At 44.2% G+C, this 27,564-nt stretch overlaps 2 protein-coding genes across 2 annotated transcripts in view; one reads left to right on the top strand and one right to left on the bottom strand.

The window, feature by feature from the left end:
• LOC144161564 (uncharacterized) overlaps positions 1–27,564 on the bottom strand; it is a 365,076-nt gene that overhangs the window by 52,922 nt on the left and 284,590 nt on the right. The gene's annotated exons all lie outside the window — the stretch shown is intronic.
• Positions 24,910–27,564, top strand: part of LOC144162169 (uncharacterized) — a 159,434-nt gene continuing 156,779 nt past the window's right edge. Inside the window, exons 1-2 of the mRNA XM_077692649.1 lie at positions 24,910–24,971; positions 25,055–25,175. Of these exons, the coding sequence (XP_077548775.1) occupies positions 24,910–24,971; positions 25,055–25,175 (183 nt within the window). The remainder of the gene's footprint in view (positions 24,972–25,054; positions 25,176–27,564) is intronic.

Genomic DNA, 27,564 nt, shown 5'->3' with positions numbered 1-27,564 from the left:
TGCTTTGAAATTTTTATTCAGAGGCCAAGTTCACCAATTACACGGGCAGAGACGTGGTCCCAATATAAGCACCACAATACCGTGAAATTTCTTATAGGCATCTGTCCACAAGGCATGATTACATTCTTTTCGAAATCCTTTGGCGTACGTGCCAGTGACAAAATGATCACAGAGGATAGTGGGGTACTGCAGCTTCTGGACAGAGGCGATGTTGTCTTAGCAGATAGGGGTTTCCTGATAGCTGAGAGTGTTGGGATGTGTTGTGCTACACTGGCCATTCCCGCTTTTACGAAAGGAAAAAAGCAGTTGTCCAGCTCAGAGGTCGAATGGACAAGAGAAATTGCCAATGTCCGAATTCACGTGGATCGAGTCATTGGCATGGTACGAAATAAGTATACCTTACTGAAGCACACATTGCCTGTCGAAATGCTAAGGAATTTCGGCACGAATGAATGCCAAATCGACAGGATTGTTAAGGTATGCTGTGCCCTAACGAACTTGTGCAACTCCGTCGTGCCGTTTAATTAAACGTCTCAGTAGATGACTGTGGTATTCAGGAGTGCAGTGATCAGGGGACCTTACTTGCAAATGTCCAACATATGGTGTGTAAAGGTCGTGTGAACATTCATGTAACGTGGAACCTTCTGTTAAGTGTACGTGTAACGATTTTGGTTTTGTAAAGTTACGTTGCGTTATCTCTTCTGTTGTGCGTGAACATTTATTTATATTTGAGTACTGCGACTAAATATGCGATTGCTTGTTTGTTAATGCTTATTTGCCTAACGTTTCACGCTTAACAGCTTTCATACAATTAGGTAAAAAAGAAGTAGCTGGCACGACATGTAAACAAAAACCACTTGTAAAATATATTCACTAAGAAAACACACCGTGACACATGGCAAGACATGTAAATGTGTTTATTACGACAGCATGTTTGCTGCAAAAGTCACTTTTTCTTAGCAGCATCGCGGCATGAGCTGCAAAACCGCAGCTTCGATTTTGGTGCTCTTTTTAAACCTACACAGCTGTCGTGAAACCATTTCAGACTGCAGTTTTTGTTGTCGCAAGCAATCATTCGCCCTTCGTCGGGTCCTCCACAAACACAGAAAGTGTCAGCTGCAGTGTTGCATGCATCACTTCCTTGTGGATCCTGGTTGTCGAGCACGACAGCGTTTGATGCAAGCGGTACCAATGGTGCAGTACTCTCTCCAGGTAACCTGTCGTTGCTTGAGGCGCCATGGACCGTGTCCTGAATGTTATTGCCTTCAGAAAACCACCGCGCTACAAGCTCTGGCAACAAAACTGCTTTGAAAAATCTTCTTGCTGTTGATACAAGCGGTGAAATAAAGCTGTCATCTCTCTGTATGCTCTGCACATTAATTTCCTGTGCGTTCCACAGTACAAAATCTGCATAGTTCTTCTTGCACACGTACATCTGCGCTTGAATTCGGTGGTAGTAGCGGTGGGTTTACTTCAACTGCAGCTCACCATCAACTTCTCTTACACAGCTGTTCGTGTCTTTAAGCAAGTCGGTGAGGAGTCCATCTTTTCCCTTCCATGGGCACTTTACTTCAACAACACCAGCCCCGCAGCAGCTGCACTCGACGAGCATGTCGGGGGTTGCGGCTAAATATAAGTGCTCCTTAGAAATAAAAAGTCCTGCTTCCTTGAATTGAACGTCAGTGTGACCAGCTGCCATCAACGTTTTGTACTGTCCAAGAGCCACTGCCTCCTTTTCTCTGCCATATTTAACTGAAGGGACTGACAGTTCTTTGGAGTTCGGGATGCAAATGCGGTTAATCAGGCTCTTTGAGGGTGCATTAAACTGCGTGTGACATACGTCGTACAGTGTCGAGGCAGTAATGCGGCCTGTTCTGTAGGCAAACCAAGTTGTGCTCTTTGCTTGGCTTCGCGTGCGTTGCTCTATGCTGTTGATTGTTGCCTCATTGATTTCTAGACTACTGAAGGTCGTCTCGCACTGCTCGATAAGTTCATCGTAACTTTTCTTCGCTGCTCCTTGGTCATACAGCAGGCGTAGGTCAGCACCATTGCACGTCCTCACAGCTGGCATGTACAAACTGCTGTACTCTGGTTTGGTGCTGAGCACCGCTGGTCGAAGCCCTGAGGCAGTCACAGCACCAAAAAACTCACTCCACTCGTCCGCTGTAGGGGGTGGCGCCGATTTTCTCGCAGGGAGCTGTGGAGGAGCGCACAGATTCTCATCGAGTCGTCGCTTTTTCATTGTTGCGGAAGAAAAATCAATTTCAGCAACTGGTCGAGCTTCGATCTTGCGAACATGTGCTGGAAGCCAGGCGTTGTCGCTGTCGGTGCAAGAACGCTCCTCACGTGCCCGTGTCCCACACTCCATGTAAAAGAGTAGTGCAGCAACGTGTGAGCACGCCTCTCCGTTCCCTGCCATGCACGAACAGTGAGCAGCGAGCACCTCGCCGTCGCATCTGGCATGAATCCACACTTTCACAGGCGGGACCGAGAGGCTCTGTGAGTGATTGACCTGCATGCACAAGGAAACAAATGAGCGCTACACGCAATATACAACAAAAAATGTAGGACGTCCTACCTGGGTTACGACGACGACAGTTTCCGGGCCTGTTTCCTTCGTCGATGGTTGTCGTACCCATCCGCTGGTCACATAATTATGCCCATCTAGGGCCTTGTACGATTTCAGCTGATTTTTAGTGACAAAGCTTGTCCTCAGCACGAGGAAAGCGAATATGTCGCACATGGTAACACGGGGCAAAAGGGCACAGCTTTTCTCGCAGTCCCGGGCGTCAAGCTCGAAAGGGTCGAAGCCGCAGAGATCGACCTTTAGCGCATAGCGCTATCTGTCTATGTCACACAAGCCACTCATATAGCTGGTATTAATCGCAGCCGACGTCCCTGCCATCGTGTTATCGGCGGCACAATCGCGTTCAGGTCACTTGAACGGCCCCATAAAAACAAATACAACTTGCGGGCAACCTGCCGCGCAGGCGAATGCTTCGAAACGATGGCTTCGGTGGCGTTGGCGATGCCGGTTTGATTTCCGTAGGACTTCAAAATGGCGGCCGCTTCACGGAGCAGGTGCTCTGACGTCATCTGAATACCCCCTATAGCGACGCAGCAAAGCCAATACAGTTAAACATGCATATAACGAACCTCCATACAAACAATTCCTCTTTATTACGAAGTTTTGATATTCCCCGGCGCTACTGCATAGAAGCATGTGTATTTCTGACACCTATGTAACAAACTAGCAGCGGCGGGCACCCTGGAAATAACGAATGTTTCCGCCAAATACCTCGCCATTTTGCACCATTTTTTTTAGCGTGATGGACAGCCGCATTCATTTGCCGCGCGGCTGTCCCGGCGCCGACAGCGCGAAATGATGTGATCGCGCACGGCGCGCACAAGCCGCGGCAACGGTCTCGCTGCTGAGCTCCCGCGGGGTGCCGCGGTGCCACCGGCGCCGGCGCAACCAACCCCCTTTCAGTAGAGAGGGGAGGGTTGCGGAGAAAGAGGAGAGGGCTGCAGAACGCGTCTGCCGCGCTCTCCCCTCTTTTTTCAAACTGCATTCCGTTGCTCCCTGACCGGTGCTACCCGTGCTCGCGGGTTTTCAAAGGCTTTCGCGCCGGCTACCGGAGTCCTCTTCAATCCGCTATCCCCGCACCACGTGACACTAAAAGAAAAGCTCCATGGAGAAAAACAAAAAAAGGAGGGGGGGGGGGGGGCATGGCGTCGGGGGCCAGCTTTCGCAAGCGAACCTCCTCTGGCACCGCTTTCTCCTGTCTTCACGATCGTCCCGCGCTCTCTCTGTTCTGTGGCTGCGTACTGGAGAAAACACACGCCGCACTCGCTTTCCGCGCTTTCCGTTCTTTGCTCCCTTCTGCGCATCAGTACCCCTCCGGCATTTTTAAATGCAGAGCATTTCAGTAACTCACGATGTCACCCGCGTTGGCGTCCGTAGTCCGCGTCCGCATCGCTCCCCCTACACTATATAAATACTTGCCGGCGCCAGGTTTCGATCCTACGACTCTGCGGGCGGAACGCAAGGTGCATGGTACTCTACCAACTGAGCCACAAAGCCGACACAGAACGGAAGGTTACGAACGTGCCTTATATCCTTGACTCATTCAACCGTCGGCCAGAGGTGCGCCCTCTCCCCCGCGTCCTCCGCGCCTTCTCTCCGCTCGCAACGCCCTCTCTCGCCGCGTTCGGTTCGGGCGCCCAACAGGTGGGGACGTGCGCAACACCCTCTCTCGCCGCGTTAGGATCGCGCACAAGAACAGGTGGGGCGCTCGCATCACGCTCTCTCGCCGCGGTCGGTTCGCGCTTAAACCACATATGTCGTTCGCGCGCGCTGCGGTCGCTAACATCTGTGGCGTGATCGTGACGTCAGCATCACGCGTTCGCGTGGTGGCGATTTCGGCGCTATAACACTCTCTCGCGAGGGGCATTGGATTGGATTCGATTGGATTGCTTGGATTGGCTTGGATTTGGATTGGATTGAATTAAAGTGGATTGTGTTGGATTGTGTTGCGTCATAGCCGCGCCACGTTGCGTCATAGCCGCTCCACGTTGCGTCATAGCCGCGGCAGGGGGTTCACGGCACGTTCCACCATCGACTTCACCGACAATGTCTACACTGGAAGACAACAATTACAACAACAACAACCAATACGTAATCCATACGACTTGCAGGCGCGTCCCCCCGCAGAAATGCTCTGCATTTGATCGTGCCCCTCGCGAGGGGGATGTTTCTTCTTTTTTTTTATTCGCGCGTGCGAGTCGGCTCTTGCGTCCTCGCATCTAGGAAGTGTGCGGTTGTAAAGATGAGTGCCTCGATAAAGAAACGAAAGACATTGACTCTTGAAGACAAGGTAGCCGTTTTGGACGCCGTTGCCGCAGGTGAAAAGAAGAAGGACGTCGCTGCAAGATTTGGCATCCCGGCCAGTAGCCTGTCGACCATTCTGAACGCCAAAGATTTGATTCGCAGTGCAGTGGAGGCTGGCACCAGCGGCAAGAAGAAGAAGCTGAAGCAGTCCACGTACGCCGACGTTGATAAGGCCGTGTATAGGTGGTTTATGGATATGAGGGCTCGGAATGTCCCCATCAGCGGCGCCGTTTTGCAGCAGAAGGCAACAGACTATGCTTGCATCTTGGGATGCGACGATCTGAAGGCGAGCAATGGGTGGCTGCAAGGCTTCAAGAACAGGTACGGGATCGTCGGCAGGATGATAAGCGGCGAGTCGTCCTCTGCGGACAGCGAGGGTGCTGCTGCTTGGGTTGAGCAGAAGGTGCCAGGAATTTTGGAGCGGTACGAGCGTCGCGACAGGTACAACGCTGACGAGACGGCTCTATTTTATGAGATGCTCCCAAACCGCACCCTTACGCTGAAAGGAGACCTCTGCCACGGCGGCAAGCAAAGTAAACGTCGCCTCACTGTCCTCCTGTGCGTAAATTCAGACGGGAGTGACAAGCGGGTTCCGCTGGTCATTGGCAGGAGTGCCCGACCGCGGTGCTTCAAAGGGGCACACAGAATGCCTGTAACATACGTGGCAAACGCCAAGGCATGGATGACGCGGCACATATTCAGCGACTGGCTGAAGGAGTTCGACGCGGACATGAAGAAGCAAGGACGCAGAATTTGTCTCTTCGTAGACAACTGTACAGCGCACCATGTCGAAGCCCTCCAGCTGACCAACATAGAACTGCAGTATCTGCCCGCGAACTGCACGTCGCTGATACAGCCCCTCGACAGAGGAATAATCAACAGCATCAAGTGCTCCTACCGGCGGAGGCTAATTCAAAGGCTGCTTCTGGACCTTCGTTTCCAGCGGGAGACCAAAGTGGACATCTTCCGTGCGGTTGAAATGCTTGAGGCATCCTGGCGTGAGACGAGTGCGGACGTGGTCTTGAACTGCTTCAGAAAGGCCCGGATAACAAAAGAGGTTGAAACAGCTGAGGAATGTCCGGAAACTGGAGAGGAGGAGTCTTCAAGCCCGCCCGATCTCGCCGAAGCTTGGGTGTTACTGCGCGCAAACGGAGCAGTGCCGGGCGACGTGCAGCTGTGCGACTTTCTGCATGGCGACGACTGCGCCGTCACGACGGAAGAAATGTCCGATGAGGCGCTCGTCGAAAGTGTTCGAGATCAAGATGACGAGGACGGACCTTCGGAAGTATAGGGATCACGTGACTTGCCGTACGCGGAGGAAGTGTTAGATGCGATTGACGTTTTGCGCCGCGTTACGGGATCGCTGGACGATGGCGAGGCAGCGTTGTGTGCGTTAATCTCATGCGAGCGTTCCGTGCTGCCGTCCCTCATGAACAAGCAGCAGAGCGAAATAACTCAGTTTTTTTCCGCCAAATAAATGTTCTAGGTGATGCCAACCTCCAGTTATACCTTTGTTTCATTTGTGCATTTTTCCCCCGAATTTTTATACCGAAACTGCATATTGTAACGATGGTTATGAATGAGGACTGGAAAAAAGGTTTATTTACAAGGCGAACTTGTGCCCAGAAATGATGCGCTGCTCGTAGATTCCGAGCTGGAACGTCGTCTACCTCCTCTTCTTTACCTCTAGTGCCACTCGTCGTCTTCTTCCTTGCCTTCCACTTGTTCGCTGATGCGTGACGTCAGTTTCCAGTCAATGCGTAATACTCAAACATGTTTCAATATAACGAAAACCTCCTTATAGCGAAATTTTCCGAGAATTTGTCAGTTTTGTTTTATCCAGGTTTAACTTAATTTGTTCCGTTGTTCATGCGGTATCGCCGGATTCACGTCGAAGGGCTGCGGGAGCTTGAAGGTTTCTACGGGTGTGCGTTCAAAGTCGGCAACCACGATCACCTCACTTGCTTCTTGCGTTTCTTCGAGGAATGCAATTGCCGCGCCCTTGTTTAAATGCTGGTACTCTTAGGTGAAATTAGTAACCAAAATGTGGGATTGGTGTACCTTGAAGCGCGCAATGCCTCTTGCGACCGACACACCACGGTCGAGAAGCACCCTTTGATCAGTGTCTACGATAGCGTCGACGTCAGGCGCAGCATCTTCACAGTAGACTGCGACCATCAAGCTTGCGCGGGGTGGCAGGGTGACATGATCATCGGCAATCCTTACAGCAGCACGTCGTTCAGGGTTCGGTTCCGGCGTCATGGAGTGATTGCGGGAAAAAGTAATTGACTTCGTCTGCAGATCGATTATTGCACCGTTGTCCATCAAAAAGTCCATTCCAAGAATTACGTCGCGGGAGCAGTTAGGCAGAATGACGAACGCCGCAGGGTACTTTGTGCCGTCTATGGTGACGCGCAATGTGCACGTTCCACTTGGCGTCACGAGGTGGCCTCCTGCTGTGCGTATGTGCAGACCGTCCCATCTGGTCATAAATTTCTTCAGTTTAGGCGCAAATGGTCCGCTCATTACCGAAAAGTCAGCTCCCGTGTCTACGAGGGCGACTACGTCAAAGCCGTCGATGAACACCTTGACCTCAGATGCACTCCTAGAGGGGGGGGGGTTATGCCGCGAACCATACATTGGGTTTGTTTATTTGTGTTTTGCTTTTACCGCACGGCTGTGCCGGTCTGTGTTATCTCTGCGCCAAGGGAAGCGCGTGTCCCATTCTTGTGCCGCATGTGTTATCTGTTGTGATAGGGAGAGCATTCCGATCTAACGTGAACAGCCCAGAACAATGTTCTTGAATCTACTATGTTCTCGAGGTGAATCGACGTTTCGGGAACCACGCGCCCCGAAAGATAAAAAGCCTGCAGTGCGGACGTCGGGGCATTCGTTTCGACGACACTCGCCTGTGCAAGTCACTTTGTTGACCGCTGCTTCGCCGACTCTGTATTCTTTTGAAATGTTAGGGGAGCACAAGTTCGCTCCAATAAACGTGTTTCTCATTTAAGACAACTTCATCGTCCTTGTCTTCATGACAATATGAGCCGGTACATGAAACAGATACTTAGTACGTCGACTCCGTATAGCACCGACACGCAGGAAGAAAACAGGATCCGGAACTCGTGCCGAAAAAGAGACGGTGGCCAATAAATATTATTAGTAAAACCTAGTATACCCGCAGCCCTTGTCATGGAATCGCCTAATCTGGACAACAAAGCTCTCGCCGAGGAGCTCGGACTTGCATTTAACAATTTCACACCACTCGCAGGCTCAATGCTTCTAAGTGCACGAGTGGCAGGGGTTTTGGGATAGACGGATAGACCGGATTCCGCGATACCCCCAACAGACGAACGACCAGCCGTCGGCACTGCTGCGTTGACAACCCTGTCACGACGGATAAATACATTGATTGATTGTGGGGTTTAACGCGCCGACGCAACGCAGGCGATAAGGAGCGCCGTAGTGGAGGGCTCCGGATTAATTTTGACCACCTGGGGATCTTTATCGTGCGCCGAAATCTCGTACACACGGGCGTTTTTGCTTTTCGCCTCCATCAGAAAAGCGGCCGCCGCTGCCGGGAATCGAACCCGCGACCTCGTGCTCAGCAGCGCAACGCCTTAGCCACTGAGCCACCGCGGCAGGATCAATACAAACTGGTACGTATGTGCCGTATTTTTATTACGGTTAATATAAATTTAACATCAGTAGCAGTATCGCTTATGCCAGTTGGCTGGTGTCGTGACAACAAAGCCGTTCGGGCGAGCTGTCACCTCCGACCAGAAAGATACGAGCATCAATGCGCGGTGTGTAGGATTTTTTTCCAAGCTCAGAGCACTTTGACGGTGATTTAATGAAGTGGGCGACGAGCTGCGGGATGTCCCAGGAGTGACCTTGTGTAAAGGTCCCTCGCGTAATCACTTCGTCAGAAATGAAGCGAGGACACTCGTATTTCCTTTAGCTTTCTTTCTCTCTCCTCCGTTTGCAAAGATCAAAAACGTACCCACTAGCTTCACCGAGGTTCGACGTTGGGTAGGTTATGAAAGAAGTAGTCACCGGCGGCAATGTCACACTCCCTTGGCAATTTGCCCATACTACAAGAGCATTTCTGGACGCAGACCGAAATTTCATTGTAAAGTACTCGAACAAACTGAAGTTTTCAGTGGTGGTAAACAGGAAACGAGCTCGTAACTACAGCAGCAAGCCAACACCATTCCAAAACTTCTGCGTCGAGTGACACTATGTCGTCGCAAATTGCTGTTCCTTACTCTCCTCGTTTCTGTTTTTACATTTGCTGGTTGGCGATATGAAGCGAATCTCCAGCCAAGGGATTAAGATGCCAAGCAATATCCGGGCTGTGCGTTCGGGAATGGTTCGTTAGCCCCGGAGGGCCTCGATTCCGTACATTCATCTCCGTGATGGCGAGATGTCCAGCTCGGCTTGCGGTAGTTTCTGACGCATTGGCGTACATGTTTGCGTGTTCGTTCGGAAATTCAACTATTCACTCGACCGTTCTTAGTTTCATAAAAGGAATGTGTAGTATCTTTACCCGGCATATAGCTCACTATGCTAACTCTTAAGCCCTGCCCAACTTGCGTTTGCTTTTGTCGGCATCCGCCAATTCAGAAAATTTTAGTATGACATCATAGGTTCTGTTGCGGGAAGTGAGTTGGAAGGTCGTATGGTCATTCCATTGTTTTTGATATGTTGCTTATTTGAGCGAAGTTTGCGTTAAAAGTGCTTAAAGAGGCTTAAAAATTTGCTTAAAGAGGCAATCTTTTGAATGAACCAAACTTGTGTTTTCTCTTCATGGCTCCTTGAGGAATAAATGCTTTTTATGCTCAGGAAAAATTGTCTTACTGCTGTTGTCGGTGTCTCTCCAGACTGCAGTGAAACAAAAACAAAAAGACGAAATAAATAAATGAACAAAATCTAGGGCATCATTACGTAAGACTAAATCTGCTAGGAGGAAATAATTGTTCCGTCTTTCTTGTTCTATTAAATCGGGGCATTTATAAAAAGCTAAATGCTTTATTTATATGACTTTTCACAAATATAACTATTCAGCAGAAAATGCTTTGGAATGGTCAGAATAATGGCTTAGAGAGGTTATTGTCGGTGGCTCTTCAGACTTCAAGTATAAGAAAAAAAATTTGACGATAAATATGTTGGACAAAAATGTAGGGCTTAAGAGGGCAAGACAAAATGTTGTAAAGAAAATTTGCCGTAAAATCTGAGCAAAATATTCTTTTCTGTGTTGAACACTCAGGTACGTGCATCTACGAAAAGCAGAAATGCGTTTGTTATGGGTGTTCTCACATTATAAATACTAAACCAAAACTGCTTTAAATACCCTGGAAAACCGGACTGCTGTGTAAGAAAAAAAATTGACGAAAAAAGGTAATAAACGAAAGGTCGGGCTTCAGTAGTATGAATAAATCTGATAGAAGAAAGTTTCCATAAAATTCGAGCACATTTTTTGGCTCTTGGTTGTAACTCAGGTACGAGCGGTTCATAAAAGTAGAAATGCATTGATGTAGGGTGTTTTAAAATTATAAATATTAAGGAATAATCCTTTAAATGCCCAGGAAAAATTGTCTTACTGCGGTTGTCGGTGTCTCTCCAGACTGCAGTGAAAAGAAAACAAACCGACGAAATAAAAAAATGAACAAAATCTCTGGCATCAGTAGGCAAGACAAAATCTGCTAAGAGGAAAGTTTCCATAAAATCCTAGGCCATTATTCGGTGTCTCTTGTTGTCTCAACTCGGTGCGTTTATAAAAAGCGTAAATGCGTTTATGTATACGACTGTTCACAAATATAACTGTTCAGCAGAACATGCTTTAGAATGGTCATAATAATTGGCTTACAGGGGTTATTGTCAATATACCTCCAGACTTCAAATATAAGAAAAAAATTAGACGAAAAATATATAGAAAAATGTAGGGCTTCAGAGGGCAAGTTTAAATCTGCTTAAAGAAAAGTTGCCATAAAATGCAAAAAATTACTTTTCTCTCTGTTGTACATTCGGGTACGAGCATCTACCAAAAGCAGAAAGCGTTCATAATGGGTCTTCTCATATTATAAATATTAAGGAAGAAATGCTTTAAATGATCAGCAAAAATTGTCTTACTGCTGTTGTTGGTGTCTCTCCAGACTGCAGTGAAAGGAAAATAAATCGACGAAATCAATAAATGAACGAAATCTCGGGCATCTGTAGGTACGACGAAATCGGCTACGTGGGAAGTTTCCATAAAATTCGTGCAAATATTTTGGCTCTCTGTTGCAGACTCAGGTACGCACGGCTCCGGAAAAGAGAAACGCGTTCATTTCGGGTGTTCCCACGCTATAAATATTAACCAAAATGCTTTAAATGCCCCCCAAAAAATTGTCACTGCTGTTGTCGGTGGCTCTCCAGACTGTAGTGAAAAGAAAACAAATTGTCGAGATAATATTATGAACAAAATGTCAGGCATCAGTAGGCATGGCTAAATGTGATAGGAGGAAAGTTAAAATTCGAGTAAATTATTCGGCTCTCCTTTGTAGACTCATGTACGCGCGTCTCCCAAAAGCAGAAATGTGTTTATTATGGGTGTTTCCAAATGAAAAAAATAAAGGAGCCATAAAGGCAAAACAAGTTTGTTTTATTTTAAAGATTAGGTGTTTCATAGTATTCGTAGTGCTTTACCGGGAGCAAACAATGCTTTATTCACTGAAACATGAGGTACTTTTGGCCAAATTTATAAATCTCCTGCTAAATTGTACATTTCGCAACGTGAACAATGGTGTCATATGAGGCGGTACATGAAACAAATACTTCGTACGTCGTCTCCGTATAGCACCCACACGCGGGAAGGAATTAGGAACCGAAACTCGTGCCGAAAAAGAGACGGTAGCCAATAAATATAACTAGTTAAACCTAGTACATCCACAGCCCTTGTCATAAAATCGCCATATCCGGACAAAAAAGCTCTCTCTGAGGAGCTCGGACATGCATTTAACAATTTCACACCATTCGCACGCTCAGTGCTTCTCAGTGCACGAGTGGCAGGGGTTGTGGGATAGACGGATAGACCGGATTCCGCGATACCCCCAACAGACGAACGACCAGCCGTCGGCACTGCTGCGTTGACAACCCCGTCACAACGGATCAATACAAACTGGTACGTATGTGCCGTATTTTTATTACGGTTAATATTAGTTTAATATCAGTAGCAGTATTGCTGATGCCAGTTGGCTAGTGTCGTGACTACAAAGCCGTTCGGTCGAGCTCTCAGCTCCGACCAGAACGATTAGAGCATCAATGCGCGGTGTGTAGGATATTTTTTTCCAAGCTCAGAGCACTTTGACGGTGATTTGATGATGTCATCGACGAGTTGCGGGATGTCCCAGAAGTGACTTTATGCAAAGGTCCCTGGCGTAATCACTTCGTCGGAAATGAAGCGAGGACACTCGTACTTCCTTTAGCTTCCTTTCTCTCTCCTCCGTTTGCAAAGTTCAAAAAACGTACCCACTAGCTTCGCGGATGTTCGACGTTGGGTAGGTTACGAAAGAACTTGTCACCGGCTGGGATGTCACACTCCCTCGGCAATTTGCCCATACTACAAGACGATTTCTGGACGCAGACCGAAATTTTATGTAAAATATTGGAACAAACTGAAGTTTTCACTGGTGGTAAACAGGAAACGGGCTCGTAACTACACCAGCAAGCCAACACCATTCCAAAACTTCTGCGACGAGTGGCACTATTTCCTCGCTGCTTGCTGTTCCTTACTCTCCTTGTTTCTATTTTTACCTTTGCTGGTTGGTGATATGACGCCAACCTCGTCTTAGGGGTTTAAGATACCAAGGATGATCGCGGCCGTGCGTGCGAGATAGGTTCGTTGGCCCTCGAGAGCCTCGAACTCGAAAATTCGTCTGCGCGATGGCAATTTGTCCAGCTCGGCCGGCGGTAGTTTCGTACGCATCGGTGTACATGTTTGCATGTTCGTTGGGAACTTCAACTACTTACTCCACCGTTCTTAGTGTCATAAAAGGAATGTGTAGTACGTTTAATGGTCATATAGCTCACTATGCAAACTCTGAAGCCCTGCCTAACTCGCGGTTGCTTTTGCGGGCCTCCGATAATTCAGAGCAATCTAGTATGACATCATAGGTTCTGTTGCGGGAAGTGAGCTGGAGGGTCACATGGTCATCCCATTCTTTCCTAATATGTTGCTTATTTGAGCGAAGTTTGCGTTAAAAGTGGTGTTAGTGTGGTTTTAAAGAGAAAATCTTTTGAATGAACCAAACTTATGTTTTCTCTTCATGGCTCCTTTAGTAATAAATGCTTTATATGGACCAGGAAAAATTGTCTTACTGCTGTTGTCGGTGTCTTTCCAGACTGCAGTGATACAAAAACAAATAGATAAAATAAGCAAATGAACGAAATTAAGGTATCATTAGGTAAGAATAAATCTGCTAGGAAGAAATTTTTCATAAACTCCCAAGCAATTATTCGGTCTCTCTTGTTCTGTTATATCGGAGCATTTATAAAGAGTAAATGCTTTATTTATATGACTTTTCACAAATATAACTATTCAGCAGAAAATGCCTTGGAATGGTCAGAATAATGGCTTACAGAGGTTATTGTTGGTGGCTCTCTAGACTTCAAGTATAAAAAAAAACGTTTGATGGAAAATATGTAGGAACAAATTGTATCGCTTCAGAGGGCAAGACAAAATGTTGTAAAGAAAGGTTGCCATAAAATCCGAGCAAATTATTCTTCTATGTGTTGAACACTCAGGTACGCGCATCTACGAAAAGCAGAAAAAACGTTTGTTATGGGTCTTCTTACATTATAAATACTAAACCAAAACTGCTTTAAATACCCTGGAAAAATTGTCCTACTGGTGTTGTTGGTGTCGCACCAGACTGCGGTGAAAGAAAACAAATTGACGAAATAATTTTATGAACGAAATGTCGGGCTTCAGTAGTATGAATAAATCTGCAAGAAGAAAGTTTCCATAATATTCGAGCAAATTTTTTGGCTCTCTCTTGTAGACTCAGGTACGCGCGGCTACAAATAGCAGAAATGCGTTCATTTAGGGTGTTTTGAAATGATAAATATTAAGGAATAGATGCTGTAAATGCCGAGGTAAAATTGTCTTACTGCTGTTGTTGGAGTCTCTCCAGACTACAGTGAAAAGAAAACAAACCGATGAAATAAATAAATGAACAAAATCTCTGGCATCAGTAGGTAAGACTAAATCTGCTAAGAGAAAGTTTCCATAAAATCCCAGGCAACTATTCGGTGTCTCTTGTTCTCTCAACTCGATGCGTTTATAAAAATAGTAAATGCATTTCTATACATGACTGTGCACAAATATAACTATTCAGCAGAAAATGCTTTAAAATGGTCAGAATAATGGCTTACAGGGGTTATTGTCAATGTATCTCCAGACTTCAAATATAAGAAAAAAAATTAGACGAAAAATTTATAGAAAAAAATGTAGGGCTTCAGAGGGGAAGTTTAAATCTCTTTAACGAAAAGTTTCCATAAAATCCAGACAAATTTTTCTTCTCTCTGTTTTTCATTCAGGTAAGCGCATCTACGAAAAGCAGAAAGTGTTCATAATAGGTCTTCTCACATCAAAAATATTAAGGATGAAATGCTTTAAATGATCAGCAAAAATTGTCTTACTGCTGTTGTCGGTGTCTCTTCAGACTGCAGTGAAAAGAAAATAAATCGACGAAATGAATATATGAACGAAATCTCGGGCATCAGTAGGTACGACCATTTCGGCTACGTGGAAAGTTTCCATAAAATTTAAGTAAATTTTTTTCCTCTCTGTTGTAGACTCAGGCACGTAAGCGCGGCTCCGAAAAGGAGAAATGCGTTCATTTCGGGTGTTCCAACGTTATAAATATTAAATAAAATGCTTTAAATGCCCAGGAAAAATTGTCACTGCTGTTGTCTGTGGTCCTCCAGACTAGTGAAAAGAAAACAAATTGACGAGATAATATTGTTACGTGGCGCAGGACATGAACAATCAGATGGGGACGCTGTATTCTACACTATTTACATGGCGGCTATCCCCGAGCTCACACTGGCTGCGCGTCAGCCACCTCCTTGTCGCCGTCGATGGTGGGACATCGGGAATTTTCCACTAGTTCGTAACATCACTACCGGGCCAAAGAAGACCGTCCCGGTCGTGCTCAGTCACCGTGAATGGATGGGTGCGGAGAGGATGAGATACGATGCGTATAAACACTGTAGTCCTTTCCACAGCCAATGACGATGGCGGTCTCCGATGACGACTGGTCCCCGAACATCGACGCCCAGAAGGCCACGACGAACCGGTGAGGGTGCTGGGAACCACGCCGGACGAGAAGGCTGGGGACACGGCATGGGCCACACGTCTTGGCTGGTCACGTCTCGTCACGTCTCGGTTCTTGATCGGCTTCTCATGGGCTGTGGACACGGAGCGGGGGCATAGTCATGTGCTGATCTTGGCGGGGCTAGGGCGGCCTGACACGGCCGGCGCACCCTCGATGTTTCCGCCGGTGCGTAGATGTAGCGATGCTGGGGCCAGGACACCGAGAAACCAGCACAATCCACCAAACATGTTACGTGGCGATAGCGAGATCTCTAGCTCGGCCGGCGGTAGTTTCGTACGCATCAGAGTACATGTTTGCATGTTCGTTCGGAACTTCAACTATTTACTCCACCTTTCTTAGTATCATAAAAGGAATGTGTAATACGTTTAACGGGCATATAGCTCACTATGCAAACTCTTAAGCCCTGCCTAACTGGCGTTATCTTTTGCCGGCCTCCGCCAATTCAGAGCATTCTAGTATGACATCATAGGTTCTGTTGCGAGAAGTGAATTGGATGGTCGCATGGTCATTCCATTGTTTCCTAAGCTTATTTGAGCGAAGTTTGCTCGAAAGTGGGGTTAATATTGTTGTAAAGAGGCAGTATTTCGAAAGAACCAAACTTTAGTTTCCTTTTCAAGGCCCCTTTAAGGAATAAATGCTTTAAATGCACAGAAAAATTGTCTTACTGCTGTTGTCGGTGTCTCTCCAGACTGCAGGGAAAAGAAAACAAATCGACGATATAAATACATGAATAAAATCTGGGGCATCGGTAGGTACACTAAATCTGCTAAGAGGAAAGTTTCCATAAAATCCCAGGCAAATATTCGACCTCTCTTGTTCTCTCAACTCGGTGCGTTTATAAAAAGCGTAAATGCTATTATATATATGACTGTTCACAAATATAACGATTCAGCAGAAAATGCTTTGGAATGGTCAGAATAATGGCTTACAGAGGTTCTTGTCAATGGCTCTTCAGACTTCAAGTATAAGAAAAAAAATTTGACGAAAAATATGTAGGAACAAACTGTAGGGCTTCAGAGGGTAAGACAAAAGTGTTGTAAAGAAAGGTTGCCTTAAAATCCGAGGAATTATTCTTCTCTTTGTTGAACACGCAGGTACGCCCATCTACGAAAAGCAGAAATGCGTTTGTTATGTGTCTTCTCACATCATAAATACTAAACCAAAACTGCTTTAAATACCCTCCAAAAAGTAGTGCTACTGGTGTTGTTGGTGTTGCACCAGACTGCGGTGAAAGAAAACAAATTGACGAAATAATATAATGAACGAAATATCGGGCTTCAGTAGGTATTAATACATCTGCAAGAAGAAAGTTTCCATGAAATTAGAGCAAATTGCTTGGCTCTCTGTTGTAAACTCAGGTACGTGCGGCTCCGAAAAGCAGAAATGCGTTCATTTAGGGTGTTTTGGAATTATAAATACTAAGGAATACATGCTTAAATGCCCAGGAAGAATTGTCTTACTGCTGTTGTCGGTGTCTCTCCAGACTGCAGTGAAAAGAAAAACAATCGACGAAAAAAAATAAATGAACGATTTCTCGGGCATCAGTAGGTAAGACTAGATCTGTTAGGAGGAATATTTCTATAAATTCCCAGGCAATTATATGGTCTTTCTTGTTCACTCAACTCGGTGCATTTATAAAAGGCGCAAATGCGTTTATAGATATGACCGTTCAGAAATATAATTATCAAGCAGAACATGCTTTGGAATGGTTAGAATATTGGCTTATAGGGGTTATTATCAATATATCTCCAAACTTCAAATATAAGAAAAAAAATTAGACGAAAAATTTATAGAAAAAAATATAGGGCTCCAGAGGGCAAGTTTAAATCTGCTTAAAGAAAAGTGGCCATAAAATCTGAACAAATTATTCTTCTCTCTGTTGTACATTCAGGTACGCGCATCTACGAAAAGCATAAAGCGTTCTTAATGGGTGTCCTCACATTATAAATATTAAGGAAGAAATGCTTTAAATGATCAGCAAAAATTGCCCTACTGCTGTTGTCGGTGTCTCTCCAGACTGCAGTGAAAAGAAAATAAATCGATGAAATAAAAAATTAACCAAATCTCGGGAATCAGTAGGTACGACCAAATTGGCTACGTGGAAAGTTTCCATAAAATTCGAGCAAATATTTTGGCTCTCTGTTGCAGACTCAGGTACGCGCGGCTCCGGAAAGGAGAAATGCGTTCATTTCGGGTATTCCCACACTATACATATTAACAAAAATGCTTTAAATGCCCAGAAAAAATTGTCACTGCTGTTGTCGGTGGCTCTCCAGACTGCAGTGAAAAGAAAACAAATTGACGAGATAATATTATGAACAAAATTTCAGGCATCAGTAGGCATGAATAATTGTGCTAGGAGGAAAGTTAAAATTTGAGTAAATGTTTCGGCTCTCCGTTGTAGACTCATGTACGCGCCTCTCCCAAAAGCGGAAATGTGTTTGTTATGGTTGTTTCCAAATAAAAAAAATAAAGAAGCCATAAAGACAAAACAAGTTTGTTTATTCGAAAGATTACGTGTTACATAGTATCCCAAGTGCTTTACCGGAAGCAAACAATGCTTTATTCACTGAAAAATGAGGCACTTTTGGCCAAATTTATAAATCTCCTGCTAAATTGTACATTTTGCAACGTGAACACTGGTGTCATATGAGCCGGAACATGAAACAGACACTTAGTACTTCGACTCCGTATAGCACCCATACGCGGGAAAGAAACAGGAACCGGAACTCGTGCCGAAAAAGGGATGGTGGCCATTAAATATTACTAGTACTAAAACCTAGTACACCCTCAGCCCTTGTCATGGAATCGGCTGATCCGGACTAAAAGCTCTCTCCTAGGAGCTCGGACTTGCATTTAACAATTTCACACCATTCGCACACTCAATTCTTCTAACTGCACGAGTGGCAGGGGTTGAAGGTTAGACGGATGGACCGGATTCCACGATACCCCTAACGGACGAACGACCAGCCATCGGCACTGCTGCGTTGACAACCCCGTCGCGACGGATGAATGCGAACTGGTACGTATGTGCCGTATTTTTATTAGGGTTAATATTAGTTCAACATCAGTAGCAGTATCGCTTATGCTAGTTGGCTGGTGTTGTGAATACAAAGCCGTTCGGTTGAGCTCTCAGCTCCGACCAGTAAGGTTAGAGCATCAATGCGCGGTGTGTAGGATATTTTTTTTCCAAGCTCAGAGCACTTTAACGGTGATTTGATGAAGTCGGCGACGTGTTGCGGGATGTCCCAGGAGTGACCTTATGCAAAGGTCCCTGGCGTAATCACTTCGTCGCAAATGAAGCGAGGACACTCGTACTTCCTTTAGCTTTCTTTCTCTCTCCTCCGTTTGCAAATATAAAAAACGTACCCACTAGCTTCGCCGAGGTTCGACAGTGGGTAGGTTATGAAAGAAGTAGTCACTGGCGGCGATGTCACACTCCCTCGCCAATTTTCCGCATACTACAAGAGCATTTCTGGACGCAGACCAAAATTTCATTGTAAAGTACTCGAACAAACAGAAGTTTTCAGTGGTGGTAAACAGGAAACGAGCTCGTAAGTACAGCAGCAAGCCAACACCATTCCAAAACTTCTGTGACGAGTTGCACTATGTCGTCGCAAATTGCTGTTCCTTACTCCCCTCGTTTCTATTTTTACCTTTGCTGGTTGGCGATATGAAGCCAATCTCCAGCCAAGGGATTAAGATGCCAAGCAATATCGCAGCTGTGCGTGCTGGAATGCTTCGTTGGTTCCGGAGAGCCTCGATTCCGTACATTCGTCTGAGCGATGGCGAGATATCCAGCTCGGCTTGCGGTAGTTTATAACGCATTGGAGTACATGTCTGCGTGTTCGTTCGGAACTTCAACTATTCACTCGACATTTCTTAGTTTCATAAAAGGGATGTGTAGTATCTTTACTCGGCATATAGCTCACTATGCAAACTCTTAAGCCCTGCCTAACTTGCGCTATCTTTTGTCGGCGTCCGCCAATTCAGAACATTCTAGTATGACATCCTAGGTTCTGTTGCGGGAAGTGAGTTTGAGGGTCGCATGGTCATTCCATTCTTTTTGATATGTTGCTTATTTGAGCGAAGTTTGCGTTAAAAGTGCTTCAAAGGGCTTAAAAATCTGCCTAAAGAGGCAATCTTTTGAATGAACGAAACTTGTGTTTTCTCTGCATGGCTCCTTTAGGAATAAATGCTTTTTATGCTCAGGAAAAATTGTCTTACTGCTGTGGTCGGTGTCTCTCCAGACTGCAGTGAAACAAAAACAAATAGACAAAATAAATAAATGAACGAAATCTAGGGCATCATTAGGTAAGAGTAAATCTGCTAGGAGGAAATTAATTATTCGGTATTTCTTGTTCTATTAAATCGGAGCATTTATAAAAAGCTAAATGCTTAATATATATGACTTTTCACAAGTATAACTTTTCAGCAGAAAATGCTCTGGAATGGTCAGAATAATGGCTTACAGAGGTTCTTGTCAATGGCTCTTCAGACTTCAAGTATAAGAAAAAAAATTTGACAAAAAATATGTAGGAAAAAAATGTAGGGCTTCAGAGGGCAAGACAAATTGTTGTAAAGAAAAGTTGCCATAAAATCTGAGCAAAGTATTCTTTTCTCTGTTGAACTCTCAGGTACGCGCATCTAAGAAAATCAGAAATGCGCTTGTTATGGGTCTTGTCACATTATAAATACTGAAGCAAAACTGCTTTAAATACCCTGGAAAACCAGACTGCAGTGAAGAAAAACAGATTGCGCAAAAATTTAATGAACAAAATGTCGGGCTTCAGTACTATGAATAAATCTGATAGAAGAAAGTTTCCATAAAATTCGAGCACATTTTTTGGCTCTCGGTTGTAACTTAGGTACGCTCGGTTCATAAAAGCAGAAATGCGTTTATTTAGTGTGTTTTGAAATTATAAATATTAAGAAATAATCCTTTAAATGTCCAGCAAAAATTGTCTTACTGCTGTTGTCGGTGTCTGTCCAGACTGCAGTGAAAAGAAAAAAACCGACGAAATAAATAAATGAACAAAATCTCTGGCATCAGTAGGTAAGAATAAATCTGCTAAGAGGAAAGTTTCCATAAAATCATAGGCAATTATCCGGTGTCTCTTGTTCTCTCAACTCAGTGCGTTTATAAAAAGCGTAAATGCGTTTATATATATGACTGTTCACCAATATAACTATGCAGCAGAAAATGCTTTGGAATGGTCAGAATAATGGCTCACAGGGGTTGTTGTCAATGTATCTCCAGACTTCAAATATAAGAAAAAAAATTAGACGAAAAATATACAAAAAAAATGTATGGCTTCAGAGGGCAAGTTTAAATCTGCTTAAAGAAAAGTTGCCATAAATCAAAAGAAATGATTCTTCTCTCTGTTGTATATACAGGTACGCGCATCTACGAAAAGCAGAAAGTATTCATAATCGGTATTCTCACATTATAAATATTCAGGAAGAAATGCTTTAAATGATCAGCAAAAATTGCCTTACTGCTGTTGTCGGTGTCTCTCCAGACTGAAGTGAAAAGAAAATAAAACGATGAAATACAAAATTAACGAAATCTCGGGCATCAGTAGGTACGACCAAATTGGCTACGTGGAAATTTTCCATAAAATTCGAGGAAATATTTTGCCTCTCTGTTGCAGACTCGGGTTCGCGCGGCTCCGGAAAGGAGAAATGCGTTCATTCCGGGTGTTCCCACGCTATAAATATTATCCAAAATTCTTTAAATGCCCAGAAAAAATTGTCACTGCTGTTGTCGGTGGCTCTCCAGACTGCAGTGAAAAGAAAACAAATTGACGAGATAATATTATGCACAAAATGTCAGGCATATAGGCATGAATAAATGTGCTAGGAGGAGAGTTAAAATTTGAGTAAAGTTTTCGGCTCTCCGTTGTGACTCATGTACGCGCGTCTCCCAAAAGCAGAAATGTGTTTATTATGGTTGTTTCCAAATAAAAAAAATAAAGGAGCCATAAAGACAAAACAAGTTTGTTTTATTCGAAAGATTAGGTGTTTCATAGTATTCCAAGTGCTTTACCGGAAGCAAACAATGTTTTATAAACTGAAAAATGAGGCACTTTTGGCCAAACTTATGAATCTCGTGCTAAATTGTACATTTCGCAACGTGAATGGTGTCATATGAGCCGGTACATGAAACAAATACTTCGTACGTCGACTCCGTATAGCACCCACACGCGGGAAGGAAACAGGAGCCGGAACTGGTGCCGTAAAAGACACGGTGGCCATTAAATATTACTAGTAAAACTTATTACACCGGCATGCCTTGTCATGGAATCGCCTGATCCGGACAAAAAAGCTCTCTCCGAGGAGCTCGGACTTGCATTTAACAATTTCACACCATTCGCACGCTCAATGCTTCTAAGTGCACGAGTGGAAGGGGTTGTGGGATAGACGGATGGACCGGATTCCGCGATACCCCCAACAGACGAACGACCAGCCATCGGCACTGCTGCGTTGACAACCCCGTCGCGACGGATGAATACAAACTGGTACGTATGTGCCGTATTTTTATTAGGGTTAATATTAGTTCAACATCAGTAGCAGTATCGCTTATGCCAGTTGGCTGGTGTTGTGACTACAAAGCCGTTCGGTCGAGCTCTCAGCTCCGACCAGAAAGATTAGAGCATCAATGCGCGGTGTGTAGGATATTTTTTTTCCAAGCTCAGAGCACTTTAACGGTGATTTGATGAAGTCGCCGACGAGTTGCGGGATGTCCCAGGAGTGACCTTATGCAAAGGTCCCTGGCGTAATCACTTCGTCGGAAATGAAGCGAGGACACTCGTACTTCCTTTAGCTTCCTTTCTTTCTCCTCCGTTTGCAAAGCTCAAAAAACGTACCCACTAGCTTCGCGGATGTTCGACGTTGGGTAGGTTACGAAAGAACTTGTCACCGGCTGGGATGTCGCACTCCCTCGGCGATTTGCCCGTACTGCAAGACGATTTCTGGACGCAGACCAAAATTTCATTGTAAAGTACTTGAACAAACTGAAGTTTTCAGTGGTGGTAATCAGGAAACGGGCTCGTAACTACAGCAGCAAGCCAACATCATTCCAAAACTTCTCCGACGAGGGGCACTATGTCGTCGCTGCTTGCTGTTCCTTACTCTCCTCGTTTCTACTTTTACCTTTGCTGGTTGTTGATATGACGCCAAGCTCGTCTCAAGGGTTTAAGATACCAAGGAAGATCGCGGCCGTGCGTGCGAGATAGGTTCGTTGGCCCCGGTGAGCCTCGAACCCGAAAATTCGTCTGTGCGACGGCGAGTTGTCCAGATCGGCCAGCGGTAATTTCGTACGCGTCTGCGTACATGTTTGCATGTTCGTTCTAAACTTCAACTATTTATTCCACCGTTCTTAGTGTCATAAAAGGAATGTGTAGTACGTCTAACAGGCATATAGCTCACTAAGCAAACTCTTAAGCCCTGCGTAACTCGCGTTTGCTTTTGCCGGCCTCCGACAATTCAGAGCATTCTAGTAAGACATCATAGGTTCTGTTGCGGGAAGTGAGCTGGCAGGTCACATGGTGATTCCATTCTTTTCTATTATGTTGCTTATTTGAGCGAAGTTTGCGTTAGAAGTGGTGTTAGTGTGGTTTTAAACAGAAAATCTTTTGAATGAACCAAACTTGTTTTTTCTCTTCATGGCTCCTTTAGGAATAAATGCTTTATATGGACCAGGAAAAATTGTCTTACTGCTGTTGTCGGTGTCTCTCTAGACTGCAGTGATACAAAAACAAATAGATAAAATAAGCAAATGAACGAAATTAAGGCATCATTAGGTAAGAATAAATCTGCTAGGGAGAAATTTTCATTAAAATCCAGAGCAATTATTCGGTCTCTCTTGTTCTATTATATCGGAGCATTTATAAAAAGCGTAAATGCTTTATTTATATGACTTTTCACAAATATAACTATTCAGCAGGAAATGCCTTGGAATGGTCAGAATAATGGCTTACAGAGGTTATTGTCGGTGGCTCTCTAGACTTCAAGTATAAAAAAAAACGTTTGATGGAAATTATGTAGGAACAAAATGTATCGCTTCAGAGGGCAAAACAAAATGTTGTAAAGAAAGGTTGCCATAAAATCCGAGCAAATTATTCTTCTATGTCTTGAACACTCAGGTACGCGCATCTACGAAAAGCAGAAATAACGTTTGTTATGGGTCTTCTTACATTAAAATACTAAACCAAACTGCTTTAAATACCCTGGAAAAATTGTCGTACTGGTGTTGTTGGTGTCGCACCAGACTGCGGTGAAAGAAAACAAATTGACGAAATAATTTTATGAACGAAATGTCGGGCTTCAGTAGTATGAATAAATCTGCAAGAAGAAAGTTTCCATAATATTCGAGCAAATTTTTTGGCTCTCTCTTTTAGACTCAGGTACGCGCGGCTACAAATAGCAGAAATGCGTTCATTTAGGGTGTTTTGAAATGATAAATATTAAGGAATAGATGCTGTAAATGCCGAGGTAAAATTGTCTTACTGCTGTTGTTGGAGTCTCTCCAGACTACAGTGAAAAGAAAACAAACCGATGAAATAAATAAATGAACAAAATCTCTGGCATCAGTAGGTAAGACTAAATCTGCTAAGAGAAAGTTTCCATAAAATCCCAGGCAACTATTCGGTGTCTCTTGTTCTCTCAACTCGATGCGTTTAAAAAAATAGTAAATGCATTTCTATACATGACTGTGCACAAATATAACTATTCAGCAGAAAATGCTTTAAAATGGTCAGAATAATGGCTTACAGGGGTTATTGTCAATGTATCTCCAGACTTCAAATATAAGAAAAAAAATTAGACGAAAAATTTATAGAAAAAAATGTAGGGCTTCAGAGGGGAAGTTTAAATCTCTTTAACGAAAAGTTTCCATAAAATCCAGACAAATTTTTCTTCTCTCTGTTTTTCATTCAGGTAAGCGCATCTACGAAAAGCAGAAAGTGTTCATAATAGGTCTTCTCACATTAAAAATATTAAGGATGAAATGCTTTAAATTATCAGCAAAAATTGTCTTACTGCTGTTGTCGGTGTCTCTCCAGACTGCAGTGAAAAGAAAATAAATCGACGAAATGAATAAATGAACGAAATCTCGGGCATCACTAGGTACGACCATTTCGGCTACGTAAAAAGTTTCCATAAAATTTAAGTAAATTTTTTTCCTCTCTGTTGTAGACTCAGGCACGTAAGCGCGGCTCCGAAAAGGAGAAATGCGTCCATTTCGGGTGTTCCAAAGTTATAAATTTTAAATAAAATGCTTTAAATGCCCAGGAAAAATTGTCACTGCTGTTGTCTGTGGCCCTCCAGACTAGTGAAAAGAACACAAATTGACGAGATAATATTGTTACGTGGCACAGGACATGAACAATCAGATGGGGACGCTGTATTCTACACTATTTACATGGCGGCTATCCCCGAGCTCACACTGGCTGCGCGTCAGCCACCTCCTTGTCGCCGTCGATGGTGGGACATCGGGAATTTTCCACTAGTTCGTAACATCACTACCCGGCCAAAGAAGACCATCCCGGTCGTGCTCAGTCACCGTGAATGGATGGGTGCGGAGAGGATGAGATGCGATGCGTATAAACATTGAAGTCCTTTCCACAGCCAATGACGATGGCGGTCTCCGATGACGACTGGTCCCCGAACATCGACGCCCAGAAGGCCACGACGAACCGGTGAGGGTGCTGGGAACCACGCCGGACGAGAAGGCTGGGGACACGGCATGGGCCACACGTCTTGGCTGGTCACGTCTCGTCAGGTCTCGGTTCTTGATCGGCTTCTCATGGGCTGTGGACTTGGAGCGGGGGCATAGTCATGTGCTGATCTTGGCGGGGCTAGGGCGGCCTGACACGGCTGGCGTACCCTCGATGTTTCCGCCGGTGCGTAGATGTAGCGATGCTGGGGCCAGGACACCGAGAAACCAGCACACTCGACCAAACATGTTACGTGGCGATAGCGAGATGTCTAGCTCGGCCGGCGGTAGTTTCGTACGCATCAGAGTACATGTTTGCATGTTCGTTTGGAACTTCAACTATTTACTCCACTTTTCTTAGTATCATAAAAGGAATGTGTAATACGTTTAACAGGCATATAGCTCACTGTGCAAACTCTTAAGCCCTGCCTAACTGGCGTTATCTTTTGCCGCCCTCCGCCAATTCAGAGCATTCTAGTATGACATCATAGGTTCTGTTGCGAGAAGTGAGCTGGATGGTCGCATGGTCATTCCATAGTTTCCTAAGCTTATTTGAGCGAAGTTTGCTCGAAAGTGGGGTTACTATTGTTGTAAAGAGGCAGTATTTCGAAAGAACCAAACTTGTGTTTCCTTTTCAAGGCCTCTTTGGAATAAATGCTTTAAATTCACAGGAAAAATTGTCTTACTGCGGTTGTCGGTGTCTCTCCAGACTGCAGGGAAAAGAAAACAAATTGACGATATAAATACATGAATAAAATCTGGGGCATCGGTAGGTACATTAAATCTGCTAAGAGGAAAGTTTCCATAAAATCCCAGGCAAATATTCGACCTCTCTTGTTCTCTCAACTCGGTGCGTTTATAAAAAGCGTAAATGCTATTAGATATATGACTGTTCACAAATATCACGATTCAGCAGAAAATGCTTTGGAATGGTCAGAATATTTGTTTACAGGGGTTATTGCCGGTGGCTCTCCAGACTTCAAGTATAAGAAAAAAATTTGACGAAAAATATGTAGGAACAAACTGTAAGGCTTCAGAGGGCAAGACAAAAGTGTTGTAAAGAAAGGTTGCCTTAAAATCCGAGGAATTATTCTTCTCTCTGTTGAACACGCAGGTACGCCCATCTACGAAAAGCAGAAATGCGTTTGTTATGTGTCTTCTCACATCATAAATACTAAACCAAAACTGCTTTAAATACCCTGCAAAAAGTAGTGCTACTGGTGTTGTTGGTGTCGCACCAGACTGCGGTGAAAGAAAACAAATTGACGAAATAATATAATGAACGAAATATCGGGCTTCAGTAGGTATTAATACATCTGCAAGAAGAAAGTTTCCATTAAATTAGAGCAAATTGTTTGGCTCTCTGTTGTAAACTCAGGTACGTGCGGCTCCGAAAAGCAGAAATGCGTTCATTTAGGGTGTTTTGGAATTATAAATACTAAGGAATACATGCTTAAATGCCCAGGAAGAATTGTCTTACTGCTGTTGTCGGTGTCTCTCCAGACTGCAGTGAAAAGAAAAACAATCGACGAAAAAAATAAATGAACGATTTCGCGGGCATCAGTATGTAAGACTAGATCTGTTAAGAGGAATATTTCTATAAATTCCCAGGCAATTATATGGTCTTTCTTGTTCACTCAACACGGTGCATTTATAAAAGGCGTAAATGCGTTTATAGATATGACTGTTCAGAAATATAATTATCAAGCAGAACATGCTTTGGAATGGTCAGAATATTGGCTTACAAGGGTTATTATCAATGTATCTCCAGACTTCAAATATAAGAAAAAAAATTAGACGAAAAATTTATAGAAAAAAATGTAGGGCTCCAGAGGCCTAGTTTAAATCGGCTTAAAGAAAAGTGGCCATAAAATCTGAACAAATTATTCTTCTCTCTGTTGTACATTCATGTACGCGCATCTACGAAAAGCAGAAAGCGTTCATAATGGGTCTTCTCACATGATAAATATTAAGGAAGAAATGCTTTAAATGATCAGCAAAAATTGCCCTACTGCTGTTGTCGGTGTCTCCCCAGACTGCAGTGAAAAGAAAATAAATCGATGAAATAAAAAATTAACCAAATCTCGGGAATCAGTAGGTACGACCAAATTGGCTACGTGGAAAGTTTCCATAAAATTCGAGGAAATATTTTGGCTCCCTGTTGCAGACTCGGGTATGCGCGGCTCCGGAAAGGAGAAATGCATTCATTTCGGGTGTTCCCAGGCTATAAATATTAACCAGAATTCTTTAAATGCCCAGAAAAAATTGTCACTGTTGTTGTTGGTGGCTCTCCAGACTGCAGTGAAAAGAAAACAAATTGACGAGATAATATTATGAACAAAATGTCAGGCATCAATACGCATGAATAAATGTGCTAGGAGGAAAGTTAACATTTGAGTAAATTTTTCGGCTCTCCGTTGTGACTCATGTACGCGAGTCGCCTAAAAGCAGAAATGTGTTAATATGGGTGTTTCCAAATAAAAAAAATATAGGAGCCATAAAGACAAAACAAGTTTGTTTTATTCGAAAGATTAGGGGTTTCTTAGTATCCCAAGTGCTTTACCGGAAGCAAACAA

Source organism: Haemaphysalis longicornis, unplaced genomic scaffold (assembly GCF_048455015.1).
Source record: "Haemaphysalis longicornis isolate Haplotype H1 unplaced genomic scaffold, Haemaphysalis longicornis Haplotype H1 scaffold_12, whole genome shotgun sequence".
NCBI lineage: Eukaryota > Metazoa > Arthropoda > Arachnida > Ixodida > Ixodidae > Haemaphysalis > Haemaphysalis longicornis.
The sequence above is the reverse complement of the archived record's forward strand: the minus strand, read 5'-3'. Positions and strand labels throughout refer to the sequence as shown.